Source organism: Trachypithecus francoisi, unplaced genomic scaffold (assembly GCF_009764315.1).
Source record: "Trachypithecus francoisi isolate TF-2019V2 unplaced genomic scaffold, Tfra_2.0 Lachesis_group2, whole genome shotgun sequence".
NCBI classification, from domain to species: domain Eukaryota; kingdom Metazoa; phylum Chordata; class Mammalia; order Primates; family Cercopithecidae; genus Trachypithecus; species Trachypithecus francoisi.
In genome coordinates, this window is record NW_022681465.1 from 155995675 (window position 1) to 156011947 (window position 16273).

A 16273-nucleotide genomic window follows, 5' to 3' on the forward strand; every position below is an offset into this window, starting at 1 on the left:
TTTTGGGGCCCATTTTGGGACCTTTATTCAAGGTCCTTATTAGAAAAGGTGAAAAGGACATGTTAAAGTGTTGGCTACTTTGGAAGAGCTGCTTGCAGTAACCATCAGGCTGAAAATCAGTGAAATTAAAACCCATTAGGGAGGGTTTACAAAGACAAAGTTCCAACAAGCAAATCTATTAGCATCAGTTACGGATCCTTAGCTGATAATAAACCACTGTCCAGAGAAATCTGACTTCTTATGAGGGCAGGGTACACATACACATATGTCATATTCTATCACAATTGTAACTGGTTATTATATTTACAGATGGTGCACAAATATCCTGAAGGTCCCTTACATGGTTGTTAAAGATTTCTTCCTGAATTAATTGACTCCTTCCCAGACAATCAAAGGCTGTGTGTTAAAAAACAGACTTTTCAGCATGATGTGAGCGAACGGCCCTGTGTGGAGTGGTGGTTAAGAATCATCAGCTTGGGCAAATTGTTTAACTTTGCTTTTCCCTCATCTCTAATGTGGGGATGACCCTACTTGCCTTATGAAGTTCCAGTACATAGTAAGTACCGGACAAATTCTTCCAGGAATTATTCTGCTCCATAGCCGACACTAGTCAGGGACCAGCTGTGTATCAACTGGGTGGCAGACAAGGCACAGCCCATTCCATGTTGTTACACTCTATTACTAGAAAAAAAACTCTATTTCTAACCTTAACCTGTTCTGTCAAAATTAACATTTTATTATATTATTAAAATGTTATGTATAATCCATATACATGTGTATATATAGCATTAAATGTGTAATGACTGGAGAAACAGCCATAACCAGCATGAATTTTCTTTGTGCCTCTTGCTGGTAAGATATCTCACATATTAACTGCTGCTTGGTGTAGTTCAAGCTCTGAAGTAGGCATGTCTGGGTTCACATCCTGGCTGTGTGACCTCGGATGGGTTACTTAGCCCTCTGCCTCAGTTTCCTCCTTTGTAAAAAAAAAAAGATCTAGTGATTATGCTAATGATGGAATTGTTGCAAAGATTAAATTGATCAATACATGAAAATCATTTAGAACAATGTATGGCACATCATATCCAATAAATGTTGGCTCTTAGCATTTTAAAATTTTTCTGAACTATATGAAATCTGGCTCAGTGTCTCCTGCCCAGATTGGAAGGAACTTTGGTTTCAGTCATTCTGGGAGCACCTTTTTCTGTGTTGTACCACGGCCCTGAAGACTCACTTGTGTATCTAAAGGAGAGCTCTTGGTCTATGCCCTTCTCCTACGGACACCTGATGCCACTAACAAGTGCTGATCACCACAATCTGTTCTAAGCTGTGGCTCCATCTGACTCGTTTCACAAAGGGTTTTTTCTTTTCTTTTTTTTTTTCTTTCTTTCTTCTACCTGTTGTGTTCCTGACACTATAGCAGGTGCTGGGAATGAAACAGAAAAACAAAACAGAAAAGAAGTAACCCTTTCCTCCTGGAGCTTCAAATGAAGCAAGACCCCCGAGTCAGGCTGGTGCTAGGGCCCTCTTCAGGATTTCCACAAAGAAGACCCTTGTCATTTGGTCAATCCTCTCAGCGCTCTGGAATGATCTGCATTTGGGGGTCCATCTACCTCCAAGGCAGGGAATTCAACTGGAACTTGATGCCTGCCACCCCACGCAAGACATTCAAACCCCACTCCCCTTTCCTGGTCTCAGGAAACATCTCTCCAACACCAAGGACTCTCCTCCAGACCCTCCTCTTCACCGAGCCCCAATCCCCCCAAAAAGCCTGCATGTGATATTCAAAACCATTCCTGAAATCTCAAGAAACTATTAACTTCTTCCTCAGCTACAACCACCAGAACACAGAGCCCTCCTGGCCACCTCTTAAGGAGGTAGAAGGCAAAATGTCACTCATTCTTCTATGATGAATTTTCAGGCAAGAAAACAAGACAGGCTCATCTCCCAGGAAGGTTATTCAGACACCCAGACACACAGATTGGGTCCAGGGAGGCAAGTGTTCATGGCTTAGGGAGCGGTAGGCGGCATCTGGACCACAGTGCTGTCAAAGGGAAGGAAGACACGGAACAGATTTGTGTGTCTGGCAACCAGAAGGAAATTAACAAGATTTTGAGACAGTAATTTCAGCAGAGTTTTTAAGAGCCAGATTTCAGATGGTCAGGAGGTCATAGGTAAGTGCAGCTAACAACACAGGTAAGTGCAGCTGTTGTTTGTGAGATGCTTCTACCTCTGAGAAGGGAGAGGAGCAGAGGATGAACGTCAAGGCAGGAAGGAGATGAAGACCAAGGAAGGAGTTCTTGCCCCACAGGCCCGTGGAGAAGGAGACAGTGTGGAGTGCTGAGAACTAGAAACTGATGGGCAGTGTTCGACTTATCTTTTGGTGCATAAAACTTGGTGGTTTGGAAAAGAATCAATCATTTTATTTACTTACAATTCTGTAGGTCAGGAAATCAGGCAGGATTCAGCTGGGATGTTCTTATGCTAAAATCATTTGTTCAGCTGTATTCAGTTGGTGGTTTGACTGAGATGGAAGATGTCAGAAGGCTACACCCACATTGCTGGCACCTCAATGCTTCTTTATTTTGTCTCTCTCCCTGTACATGGATATTCTGAGCTTCCTCACAGCATGGGAGTCTCGGGGGAGCTGGACTATAGCATGGCAGCTGCCTTCTAAGAGGTAGCTTTCTCAGGAGATACTGAAGATGTCTAAGGCTCAGTCTTGGAAAGTGTTGCAGCATCCTCTTCAAAGTAAGTCATTAAGAGTTATCCCAGCTTCCACCACAGGGATTTAGACCCACCTCTTGATGGAGGATTGTCAAGGTCTGATTCCAGAGTATGTGGGATGGGAGACATTGTTGTCACCATCTTTGGAAATGCCATTTACCTCAGGAGGAGAGAGGAGTGAGAGTTCCTACTTGTGGGAGTACACTGTGGAATCAAAAAGATGAGTTGTGGATTCATTTATAAATTCGTGCATTCGACAAGTATTTCTTGAAATTATACTATGTACTGGACACTGTTCCAGGTAGTACAGGTGCAATGAGGCAAAAGAAAAAGTCCTTGCTCTTATAAAGCTTATGTTCTAGTACAGAGACAGACAATAAATACTTAATAAACTCTAGTGGTTGCCAAGTGATATAACTAAGTAGGGTTAGAGGACAGGAGGAACTGAGTAGGGGGCACAAGGAAGGCTTCTATTTTGGGCAGAGTTGTCAAGGAAGGCCTTGGTGCATTTCAGGAATACATGGAGGGGCACTGAGGCAAGAACTAGACTATCAAAAGCCTTATAAGCATGGGAAGAAACGTGAATTGTTTTTTCTAAGCATAGTTAGCAGCCACTCATCTGGTCTCTTGTTCAGCTGGGAGATTACAAAATCTACCATCGGCCTTGCATCCTTTGACTCATCCTCAGGCCACTGGGCTTCCCTTCTAGATCCTTAGAGTCTGAGGGTAGTGTCTTTACTATAGGTTTGACATTATAGTGGCTAGAAGCCATCCAAATTTGGTCTGGAAAAAATATTTTTAAAATCCTGCATAGCTCCAGATGGCTTTGTAAATTAAATTAGACCCACACTGGCCCAGGAACTTTCTCAATCATAATTACATTAGTGATCATTAACATTTAAAGAGGCTGCAAACAGAATACTGGATATTGCAATAAATTATCATTGTCCACTGGGCAGGTTCCATGAATCAAGTGTCCCTGGAACCTTTTGAGACTATCTGATGCTGCAATTTAAATGGAGGATGTTGTTCTGCTTCTTTGTACATGGGAGTACAATGGGGGCAAGAGTGAGAGCAAGTGCATGTGCAAAAAAAATCCATGCTATGCATATCTGGCCTGTATGTCCAAACTAACAGTCTGTTACAACTCTGCCTGGCTCCCAAGGCACCGTACTTTTCCAAGTCATGTTTAGTCTTCATCTTAGCACGACTCACAAGACCCATTACTCCTCAATGGTCCAGCCACCCTGAGCTACCTACATCTCTCCTAATATGACAGGCTCTGGGGCTTCAGTAATAACAGCAACAATAACAACAATGTTTTAAGTTCTTAACTGCGCCCTTTACCATGCTAAGAGCTTTGAATGTACTCATTCAGTGTGTCATCAATATCGTCATCTCTGCTTTACATATGAAATAGACACAGATCAGAGGTGAAGTAACTTGCTCAATCTCACACAGCCAGTCACAGGCGGAGGCAAGATTTAAGCAAGTACTGACTCTGGAGCCCAAATGTTTTGCAGCTCCTTCTCCTCAGCATGCCCTTCTTCTCTCTGTAGCCTGGGTATAGCCTTCACAACTCTGCACAAAAATCCTTCCCTCAACAAGGCATTCCTCACTGTCCCTCCACATTCCCGCTTAGGCTGGGTGCCTGTTCTCTGCTGTTCCATGACACCCCTCGTTAACTCCTGCTAGGGCACTGTTGGAGCTACACTGAACTTGCCTATTTAACTGTCTCTCTGACAGGCATTGAGGGCAATGAGAGCCAGGACATTATTATCAACTTCTGTGTCACTAGTGCCTGGCTCAGTAGATATTTGTTGAATGAATGGATGCATAGATAGATTTGAGTGTAGGTAGATGTGGCTTTAAATATATCACAATATCCAATGGGAATCAGTTTTTACTTCTAAAACATATTAACATTCTGGGAGAAAGAGATTTTATTTGCCATAGGTTGATAAAAACCAACACTCAAAGTTGACCAAAATTGACTCAACTCATTAAGAAATTTATATAGGTGTGTGAATATTCATGCACATATGCACACATACACACATATCATGGTGTGGAGGTTGGTCCCTCAATGACAAAGGGAGCAAAAAACAAACACAAGTGCCCAGGGCACCTTACCCTTGAATGCTGAGTATTCATATGCTCATCTGACGTCTGAGAATAGAAAATCAGAGGTCTCCTGCATGACCAGAACATGCCCTTTACCAGAAATAATGTTTCCCAGTTTTGAGGTACAATGAATTTCCACACTTCTCGGATAAGTGAAGACAGCAATTGAAGTTGTCAAAACTGAAGCCGTGGATGGCAGAGTAGGCACAGATAGCACCAAGAGGGCAGAAGGAAGTTGTTGTTGTTTCTTAATCTCCTGGCACTTCTACAGTGAAAATAAATTCAGCAGTCATGAATTCAATCATTTATCTGTTCACCGTGTCTCCTAGCAAGCCACTTTCAGCCTCTGGTACCCATATGCCTCTTCCAGATGTGGTGGCATGCAGAAGTGCAGGGAGTCAGCCACCTCACAGGGGCAATGAGAAAGGAAGGCAATTTTGGTCCTGTGGATGGCACCAGATTTGCAATCTGAAAGCAGAGAACTCTGGCCATGCCATTTACTCAAACAGTGCCCATTCATGAACAACATGCTAACGACCACAGGAGCCCTCCAGGAGGAGTTTTCTCTCCAGCAGGGGATCATGTAGAACTATAAGTACAATGAAAGGGAGTGACTAAGAATTACTTGAAAGAAAAGAAAGAAAGACTGTCACCTGAGTGGGGCTGAGTCAGCCTTTCGATTACAGAAAATTCTGTCTCAGTGTCCCCTCCTATCTCTCCCTGCAGGTCCACTCCTCTCCAGACCCTCCCTCACCCAGCTCCTTGGACAGTCCATCTCAGTTACAAATGTAGTTTGATTTATTTTCTCTTAAGAGCCTTCTCAGCCCCATGTGAACTCCTTCGCATATTCTCGGCTCCAGCCATTACAAACTGCCTACTACCATGAATGTGAATCATGTCGCTGGGAAAATCTAGGCAGCCACATCAGTTCTTCCCTTGAAGAATTCTCCTACAAGTGTGCCATGCTCTAGGCAGGAATGGCCTAGGCATAGCTCTTGGTGGCATCCATCCTTTGATCATTCCATCCTTTTGTGAGCAAGATGCCAAAGAAAAAAAGCCCAAGACAACACCAGTTTTCTGAGTTCCTATTCTATTGTAGCTATAAGCTTTTCTTCCATCAGTTCCTCTCTGACTCTGCTTTTGAAAATCCCAGTCACACCCCGAGTTCTTCCTGCCTTTGTTCCTTAGCTGTGTGCCCTTTTGGGTAGAGTTTTCTTTGTGTCCTGTTGGTGTGCTTCATTTGCTACTCTCATCCCCCTTGGGTCAGGGATGATATTTTTTCATGCTTCAAAATCACAGGGGAAAAAAATCTTTTGATACACATTGAACTGTCTTTGAAGGGCTGCCACAAGTATAGAACGGTACCCAGATAGAGGTAAACAGCAATTTGGGCTTCAACCATCCACAGCTGTTATCTTACTATATCATAAAGTCTACCTACAAACAAATAGCATGTCTGAAGCTAGGTTGCTTTATTATAGAGTGATAAATGCAGCTGTGGAAATTAGCAAAGGTCCAATCAGAGGAAGACAGAGCCCCAAGAGACCCCTCTGTTTTAACTGGGACCACTGTCTTCCTCTGAGGCAATCAAGGGAGACGGGAATGGTCGCCACTGTGTTCTCTCTCAGAGCTTCTGCTCTTCCGGCCTTCTGCCCAATCTGTGGTGCTGACCTGTCTGCCAAGAAGCAGCAGCAGAAGCATGGGACAGGCTCTCCCAGATACAGACAAGAAGCAAATGGTGGGGATTGCGACAGGTGTCCTCCCCAGGCAGCTGTAGTGCAGGGAGCCATAGGGTGAGTCCAATACTCATCCTCTATTTCACAGCATGTGTCATGCCTTCTAATCAGACTATGAGTTTCTGCAAAGCAGGGCCATTTCAGTATCCACAGAAGGCTGGCAGTTGAAAAACAAAAGTGACTGCACCCCATGCTCACCCACCACTCCCTCTCAGACTGTGCTATGACTAGACCCCGAGAATTACAGAAATGTCTGCGTGACTTTCCATTGCCTGCTCCTCTTCATTGTGAGCCAGAAAGGGCCCAGGATGTCTTATTATCTGCATCTTCAGGGTTCCTCTCTGGGCTGAGGATAATCCATGGCTATTCTTGGAGAGAAAGCATAGCAGTAATGCCACAAAGAAAAGCCAGTAATGCTACAAAGAAAAGCCTCACTTGCATCTAATATTTCAAGTAATGGTATTGTCAGGGGCTGTAGGGTCAAAGAAACCTTTGATAGTGTCCTCAAAGATTGTGTGGCTGTTACTGTGAGTTACTGTGAGTTCACAGAAGTGGGAAACATGTTGTCACTTACATTGTGAATTTTAAAATAGCTCTATTTATATTGTTCTTGTAATGAAAAGGGAATGCTTCACATTTCCCAGGAATCGTTGTATATGTCCCCTTAATACTCAGGGAGGCAAATGAGATGAAAATCAGCACATGACGTTCCAGGGTACTCAGTTGATAAGTCATCCCTTTGAAAAATGCCCGGTCTATCTTCTCTAGTCCATAGTGCCCAGCCATGCTCTGGCAGCACATGGGTATCCTGAGTGGGGCCAAAGGGCAGACCTGTCAAAAGCAAACAAAGGCTTCCTCCTGTCATGGGGCAAAAATAAGCTAACAAGTATATTTTTTTCAAAAGTAAATTTTATTCCCATAAATTTTGCTTAAATATTGCCTATTACCAGTTTCCAGTTGACCCTGACTAAACTAAACAAATGGCCAATCAGCAACTACTATTTGCAGAAAAGGGATGTTCTGGTGGCGACAACTAAAGCCAATATGCTGGATCAAGCAGAAAACAAAACATTTTGTCTGTGAATATAAAAGTGTCTCATGGACCACATGGGTAGAGGGGAGCTGGGCCCTAAAGAGGTCAAACACTAGTTCAGCCTCTTTCTGTACACCATTCTTTTTCTGTTTTCAACAGACTTGTTTTGCTACTTAGTCCACAAAGTGGAATATAGCTGCCCAGACTGTCCAAGGTGACATGATAACTCTGTATTAAATAAATAGACTGCCTCTCTCAATATAGTCCCAAACACCCAGGAGAGAAAACTTGATGGGCCCAGTTTAGGCCAGGGTTCCACTCCTAGTCCAATAAGCTGAATCCAGGGGTGAGGGCAGGACATGGCCACACAATAAAAAAGGGTCACAAGAGGTCTGTCTTGTAACCTAGGCATTAGGGCAGAACAGTTCCAAGGGAGAGAAGTGGTGTTAAGAAGGGTGCCTGATGTCCCAGAAGGAAGCTACTCCGTGGAGGATCCGATGTAGCGATGCTCCATCATGCCACAAAAAAACTGGATTTAAGCCCAACACCACTGGGATCCAGTGAGAAAATACTGAGGAGTTTTAACACATCCTCTGGAAACACTGTAAGCATTTTTCGTTAGACTACATAGGAAAAGAGAGGGGATTTTTTTTTTTTTTTTTTACAATATCATTTAGTCCTCCAAGATAATGTGATAAACTCTGTTTTGCAGATAAGAATATTAAAGCTCAGAGAGGTTAAATAACTGTCCCAAGGTCACCCAGCTAGTAGGGGGTAGAACAAAATTCACATCCATGTCTGACTCCAAAACCCCATTCATGCTCCATCCATTCCTCTGTGTTCCTTCCCAAGTGAACTCTGCCCAGAGATAAGTCTCCCTTGGTCAGCTGAACAGCCTGAATTGAAGACAAGCATGTACCCAAAAGCCGACTTTCATTTTCTGTGCCTGAGACTTTCCTAGGTCCAGTTTGCAAAGTGTGAATTCAGCCAGTCTTGCAAGGACTCTGGCCACAGCACAAAGTTCTTCAGCATCCCCAAGTCAGAAGGCCCCCTTCCTACGCCTCACCCCCACCCACTGCAGGTTCCTCAACCACCTCTAGGTGGAGCATTTCAGCCCCCAGCCACTCCTAGGTTGTATACTGTTCAAGTGCTATCGATGCCATTTTCCTGTTTGCGTTTTGTTTTTGTTTTTGTTTTGTTTTTACAGTTCGTTGCTCATCCTAACTGTCAGCAGCAATTGCTTACCATGTGGTATGAAAATCTCTCAGGCTTACGTCAACAGTCTATCGCTGTGAAATTCCTGGCTGTCTTTGGAGTCTCCATAGGCCTCCCTTTTCTCGCCATAGCCTATTGGATTGCTCCGTGCAGCAAGGTACAGACTGCTTAAGGTGCATGTCGTTTGCGGTTATTTCTTCTCTCTTCTTAGCATGATCTGAAGTCCATTTTATTCAAATTAGCAGTTGATTTTTTCCCATATTTAAAGAAAATATTCCTGAGATGCCCAGTGAAAGTAGGAAACCACATAAAAGGAAAAATGTTAAGACGTGCTTTTTTAAATCTTTTTTTTTTTTCAAAGAGAGAGAGGAGCGATAAAATTTTAAACATGAGAGGCATAATTTGAAAGGATCAATAACAGAATTGAGAATAAAGATACTTTTCTTCTTCTAATTATGCAATGTCCTAAGCATGTCCTCCAAACCCACAGTATAATAATTGTAATCATGGTAATAGTAATAGCCAACATTTGAGTAGTTTCTCTTCTCTAAGCCCTTTTCATGGAATATCTCATTTCACAGTCTCAATTACATTGTGACATGTATGCTTTATGAAGTAGGTCCAGAAAAGAGAAATGACTAGTAGGCTGGGAATCAAACACAGCTCATGCTGGGGCACTACAGATCCACTGCAAACATCTTCCTAGTTTCCCTGGCCCCTTTGATGAGGTTCTGGCTCACATGGACAGCTAATTAGATTGCAAGAAGGAAAAAGGCAAAGGAAAGAGAAGAGCTCAAAAGGAGTGTTATTTCCCTGAGGGGGAGGGTCCAGTGCCCACCAGTGATAGAAGGAGCGGAACCTGCAGGGGCCAAGCTGCCCTACTGCCCACTCCACTATCCCCACATCCCAGTCACATGGGTCAAAGCCACAGAAAGTACCAGCACTTCAGCTTCGGGGGAGAGTCAGTGCTTTTAAGACCAAACCATGCAGAAATTTTGAAGTATGTTTCATGGGTTTAAGATTGTCACTAAAGGTTCCAAAGCTGCATTTACCTAGTGATACATTTAAAAAGGAATTAAGCTTAGGCAATCAACATTCAGTAGGAGAAATATGACGGCAGGGAGATTAGTTCCACAGGCAATTTGGTCAGGTAATGTGGTTAATAAAACTGTCACCAGTGAACCGACCTTCTTGTCACCTCCACTCAGGAGTAACTCATACCAGAATGACAGCTGTGAGACTTCGGGGCTGCTGGTGAGGCCGCCTAACCAGACAATCAATGAACTGACTGCCTCAGAGTAGGTGCAGGGTCTCAGAGAGAGGTCAAGCCCCAAATCCTTCTTCTGGAGAGTAGTATTAAAAATGGAAGCCCTCTTACTGAACTTCTACAGTATTCAACCTTACATCTATTGAGGATTTTGCTTCTATGGCATTCTATCATGCCAGGAACTTTCAGATCAGAATTTCCCAAATAATATACATGTAGGTAAAGGCAATTTTTTCTCTCCTTCATTATGAGCTGAAAAAACACAGCGGGTGAAAAAAACTAACCAGATTTAAAGCTGGCTTGAAGCTGGTCATGGGTTTTAAGCACAGTCTGTATTGTAAGCTGCCTTCACCCAGAGCCCCAGTGAGTAGAGACATTTAACTTCACTCTCTCTGAACCCCAAAACAAATTCTAGGCTGTTCGATCATTAAAATAACAGCAACTTTGTGGAGAAAGTGCTGCCAATCCTCACTTTTGCTGCAAAGCTACTAAATGTGACAGCTTCCAGGAACCTGGGACTAGCCAACAGGAGCAAACTGGTTTGCCTCTGACTGCCTAGTGGCCTGGGAAAAGACTCAGAAAGAGACAATGTGCCACTTGCTGACTAAATTATTTGGAATTCTGGTAGCTCTGAGAAGAATCTTGGTACACACTCAGATGTGATCCCATTAACGTGTGTGGTTGCAGAGAGGAATTTCTAGAATTTCTTGGGCCTAGTAAATCCAGGAAGCTAATAGTACCTGGGACGTAGGGGTCAGACCTATAGCAGTCTTCTGGAACACTCTGGAGGAAACAGTTGCAAGGAAGTTTGACCCATAACGTGGGTTTCCTCACCTCTGTTTAGATACTCATTTGATTGACATTTGGTGCCCCCAGAAGTTCCAATAAGACTAAAAAAAAAAGAAACTCAAGATAAACATGAGCTGATCATTAAGCCACTTGTCACTTATATGTACTTTCTAGATTCCAAGTCTGAGCTCAATGCAGTAGAGGGCATGTCGATAACTGAGTCTGTGGCGTGAGATGACTCTTGGTGGCACTGCTCATTACAAGCAAAGATTCCCTCATTAAAGAGCTGTTGAACTTGCTCTGAGGCAGCCAAAGGACAGATAAAACAGTCAAGATATTTTTAGTCTTTCCTTTCACCATTTAGAAAGAAATTTTTTCAACTTTGGCAGAGATATTACTGGGAATTACAAAGAGGTCACATCTGCCATGTGACAAAACCAGCCCCTCTAAGGGTTCCTGATGCCGAGAAAAACCATGTCTCCCAAAAGGAGGGCAATGGCGAAGTCTGTTAATGGGCTGGCAGCCCTCCTCCTGAGGGGTCACTGTCTTTACATCTGTCTATATCTGTAATTCCAGGAAAAGGACAATGTCATTTCAGAGATCTCATGTTCTAATGACATTATTATACCTCTTTCTAAAAACTTAGACCTTGATATTATTTTATAAATGTATTCATAAAATGTCACTTGTAAACTTCATCAACTAACTAATGCCCATCAAATTCTAGTAAATGTTGAGATTTCTGTTTCCCGCCCAATGGTGCATTTACTTCCTAATAGTTGCTGCCCTCATTTAGAGACTATTAGGAACATCAAAATTACTTGATTAGTCAGCCATAATGACTGCATCATTTCTTTCCTATTGAATTATCAAGGCTGTCAATTCTATTTTTATATTAAGTTTCTGAGGGTCCCTAAGAAAGACAGTTAAATAAGGAAATCACAAGGCGAAAGGTGTCAACAGAAGTTCAGCTTACTAATATGTTGGTTGAAGAGGATAACCAAGTCACAGATGGCTACATATAATGATAAATGCAGGCCTGGAGCATGGGACAGGTTTATCTGGGTCAAGAGAAAGAACAGTGATTCTGTTTATCGTTTCTCATTGTCATCACCAACTTAGTTGAGCTCAGGCAGCCCACTGGGAGAGCAGTGAATTCTAATCCTCATGGATGCACGGCAGTTAGGTCTCTGTTTGCCTAGAGAGTTCTTTATTCTCTCAACAAGGGATCCAGTATCAAAGGGTCTTTATAGCTGCCTAAGCTGTTTCCATCCTTTGCTATCCTATTCTGATTTGTAATTTAGATTGTCTGGCTCTTAAGATCTCCGAGCCAAAAGAATAAATAACAGTCATCTTCAAAGGTTCAAACAGTGTCTCTATGTGATGTGGCAGACACCAGCATCATGAGAATGCTGAGGAACTGCACCAGTTTTAATTATAACAGGGAAAGAGAAGCTGACCTCATCTATTACGTGTTAACCATAGCTGTTCAAGTATCCTCAAAATTTGCCCCAGCACTCAGGCAGGAAGAACTGTAAACAACTTTAGAATCCAGCCTTATGTCTTTGCAGTGTGCAATCTAACAGTCCTTATAGCCATAATCCTTGCTTGGAGAAATATAAAGTTGTTACCCTCTCTCCACCATCCCAAACACAAACATCTAGTAAGGAAAGCATGAGTGAGCGGGCGGCTTTGAAAGATCTCTGTTTTGCCTTACCAAAGCTGAAATGGCTTGAAAGGGGTCCTCAAACCATGTGGTTCAGGGGCCAACCAGAAGAGTATAGCAACTCCAGCGATCTCTGTTTCTCTACATTTATCTCTACCAGAGAGCTACACTCGATTAAAGAAAATCACAACACAATTTTTGAAGCATAGCCATGGAGGGGAAATTTGTGTCAGGAAATGCAGCATTGGTGCTCTTACGTCACTAATGCTTCTATTCCCAAGTCCAAAAGGCTAGTCCGGTACCTGTCACCCTGCTGAGATAGGATTAAAGAGTGCTGGAAGCCGATCACTTTCAGACTTAGCCCAGATTGAGCCCTGCAACATTTCTCCCCATCTCTCCATCTATTTCCTACCACAGTTTTTAGCCTGTGTCTCTCCACACTGGAAAATCAGCAACTTTGAAGGGAAGATCCAACTCTTACAGCTTGTTTTATCTTTATCACCTCCAGTGCCCAGCATCGTGTTGCACATAGATAGCGCAACAGGCTATCTATAAGAGATATCCCAAACAGGCTCGTGGCATAAACACATAAGGACTCCGTGTGGGTCCACCTTTGTGTCAAGTTTCTTTTAAGATTCCTCTTAGGAGAATGTCCTGAGACCCTCCAGTGCCATATATTGAGTACTTCCCATACACCAGGCACTGCTCTAACTGCTTTGTGTGTATTAAATCATTCATTGCTTACATTGACCCTATGCAGTTGGCACTACTTTTATCCCCATTTTATAGAAGAAACTGAAACACTAAGGGATTAAATAACTTGTTTTTAAAAATATATATGAAGCTGTGGTTTAAACCTAGAGTCTCTGGCTCCAGAGATCTGCCCTTAACCGCTGCATGCAAATGCACATGCCCGTTACACTAGCACCATTACAAACTCCAACGCCTAATGTAGACATCTTAGCTGCTGACTAACTGACCTTGAAATGGACTTGATTTAGATCTTAAAAGTTGGTAGGACATTTTAGAAAGAAGTGAAAACAACCAGATGACAAACTCTGTCCCTTCCTTTACTTTCATTGGAGTCCTACTTTGTAAATCCCTCTTCAGCCTCCAGGACAAAGTGTGGATTCTCATTGTAATGTGTGGAGAAATACCAAGTCTTTACAATGTGTAGATTGACATTGTAATGTGAGAACACTGATTACAGGCATCCAGTAAACACCATCACTATCCCACCCCATCATAAAAGGGAAAAATCCTGAGCCCTATGTTAGACATTTTGAATAAGAGTTTCAGGGGGAGCATCTTGAGGAATCTGCCTCTAATTTAACCAGGATCTCGCTAACATTTGAGAATCACCCAACATTAAAGCTGTGTATGATTCTTTTGGGAACAATTAATCCAAGTTTACTTTCACTCAGGTTCTAACTTGTAAACCAGGCCCTTGCTTAAGACCATGGCACCCAGTAGAAAGTGAGGGTGGCATTTGGTGAAGGAGTCTGTCATAAAAGACTAGGAAGATGCTGGAAACCTTCTCTGAGTGATGTACCACAATCACAGCCACAGGCCTGTGTTGTTGGGATGTGAGGATTCGCACATCCAGGTCCCACTTATGTGCTTACACTTGTGGGGGCTGAGAGCCCAGTAGCATGGAACACAGACTTGGTGCTGACCAGTAAACACAGGTGCCCACCCCGGGGGTCCATGAAGGCAATTTGTTTAGAGGCGATACAGGGGCACTATTCAGTTGCTTTGACATTCATATATTTCTCAGAGCCAAAGAATAGTGGCCAGGAAGCTTGGGGTGAGCCAGAGACTTCAGTTCTACAAGCTTTTATTTCCTGACGTGTTCTCAGCTCATAAGGTCCTAGTAATGACTGAACTGCTTTAGACCACATTTTTGGGCTTCTCAGTTCTGCACTCCAGGCACAGTGGGCTAAGGCCCACATTTTCATCTCTTTTTACACCTAATGCTAGTACCTGACCCAGCTTTAACAATTCTGCAGCTAAGAGCTGCTGGCATGTATTGGTTGACTTTTCTCCTTTCTTTTGGCTCATCTGGTGGCCTTGCAAATGGAGGAACTTTTCCCCAAAGGTAATTTACTTCAAAAATTATCTGTGTGAGTCAAATGGGGAATTTTACAAATAAAGAAAAAGGAAACCATTGAAATGACTGGATCTCATTTGACCTTTATCAAAGTTTTACCAGATAAAAAGATGCATTCAAACCCAGAAGTATAGGAAAAGAACATCAATTCCCAACCTCACTTTTCCTCCCTATGACCTAGATCAAGTGGGAACTGAGCCCAGGGTAACTTTCCATCAAATCACCAAAAGACATTATCAGGACTTTTTATTATGGTTTATAGTAAATATAATTTTTACAGATTCATCTTCTTCTAGAAGATAACAGCTTGAAGGAGGTAACAAAGAGAATATTAAATTCCTTAAACCAGTCTTCTGGGGAAACCCAAGGCCAGCTTGGGTGCAGTTACATATAAATTCCAGCAATCAAGTGCCTCAACTGGGTGAGAAGTTGGAGAGGTATACCCCATAACCTCATCCACATGATCACTAAATATACTAGGTAAAGCCCACAGATAAAGGATGAGGAAAACTGACCCCTTAAGAGTTGTGTCTGTCTCAGAGTTCCCCAGCTTTTTCCAGAGATCCCCAGCTTTTCCCAGAGTTCCCCAGCTTTTTCCAGAGTTCCCCAGCTTTTTCCAGAGTTCCCCAGCTTTTTCTAATACTCTTGAAACCTTGCTGGGATACACAAGACCTGGTATCCCTTGCCCTCTCTTCAGTCTCCCCTCTCCTCACGCTCTATTCTCCTCCCTGCAGTCATTCTCCATCTCCCCTCACCTCTCATCAGCAGCTCAGTCAGGACACAGTGACAAGAAACAATGTGATGACTACCTAAGGCTGTCTCCTGGATACGCCAAAACATCCCAAAGTCCTGGTTGGGAAATGGGGCTCCAAGACGCTAACACCATTTGCTAAAATGCCAGAAACTTCAAACTAGCTATTTAATATCATATAAATCAAAAAGAGACATGGTTTAATTCAGTTTTGTACTGAATTTATATAAAATGTATTTGTCCTTACATTTAATCTCTGCATTCTATAACTAGCACATCTGTCTATTGCCAAAAATAATCTAAAGTCCCTATTTTTGTAAATAATAAACAGTATGCAGAAATGTTATTGTAAAATATTTGTGGGAATATTGTCAGATAAACATCTCTCTTTTTTTTTTTTTTTTTTTTTGCAACGGAGTCTCGCTTTGTCGCCCAGGCTGGAGTGCAGTGGCGTGATCTTGGCTCACTACAAGCTCCGCCTTCTGGGTTCACGCCATTCTCCTGCCTCAGCCTCCCAAGTAGCTAGGACTACAGGCACCCACCACCACGCCCAGCTAATTTTTTGTATTTTCAGTAGAGACGGGGTTTCCCCGTGGTCTCAATCTCCTGACCTCGTGATCCGCCCACCTCGGCCCCCCAAAGTGCTGGGATTACAGGCGTGAGCGACCGCGCCCGGCCAACATCTCTTTACATTTCTGAAGTTATTCCTAGTGTCATATGACAATATGCAGATGAATTCTAACACAAGCAGGGATTCCTAATGTTTGAATATTTTTTAAAATCCAGATTTTTAAAAAGATAAAAACTAATACTTTAATAAATGGGTTCTACAGCATCAGAATCATAATAATGTTA

At 42.8% G+C, this 16273-nt stretch overlaps 1 protein-coding gene across 6 annotated transcripts in view; it reads left to right on the top strand.

The window, feature by feature from the left end:
* TRPC7 (transient receptor potential cation channel subfamily C member 7) overlaps positions 1 to 16273 on the top strand; it is a 137507-nt gene that overhangs the window by 65456 nt on the left and 55778 nt on the right. For 4 of the 6 annotated variants that reach the window (XM_033181136.1, XM_033181141.1, XM_033181139.1 and 1 more), the window contains one exon: positions 8828 to 8992. The exons of the other annotated variants lie outside the window; for them this stretch is intronic. In XM_033181136.1, coding sequence (XP_033037027.1) covers positions 8828 to 8992 — 165 coding nt within the window. The remainder of the gene's footprint in view (positions 1 to 8827; positions 8993 to 16273) is intronic. 6 annotated transcript variants of the gene reach the window in all.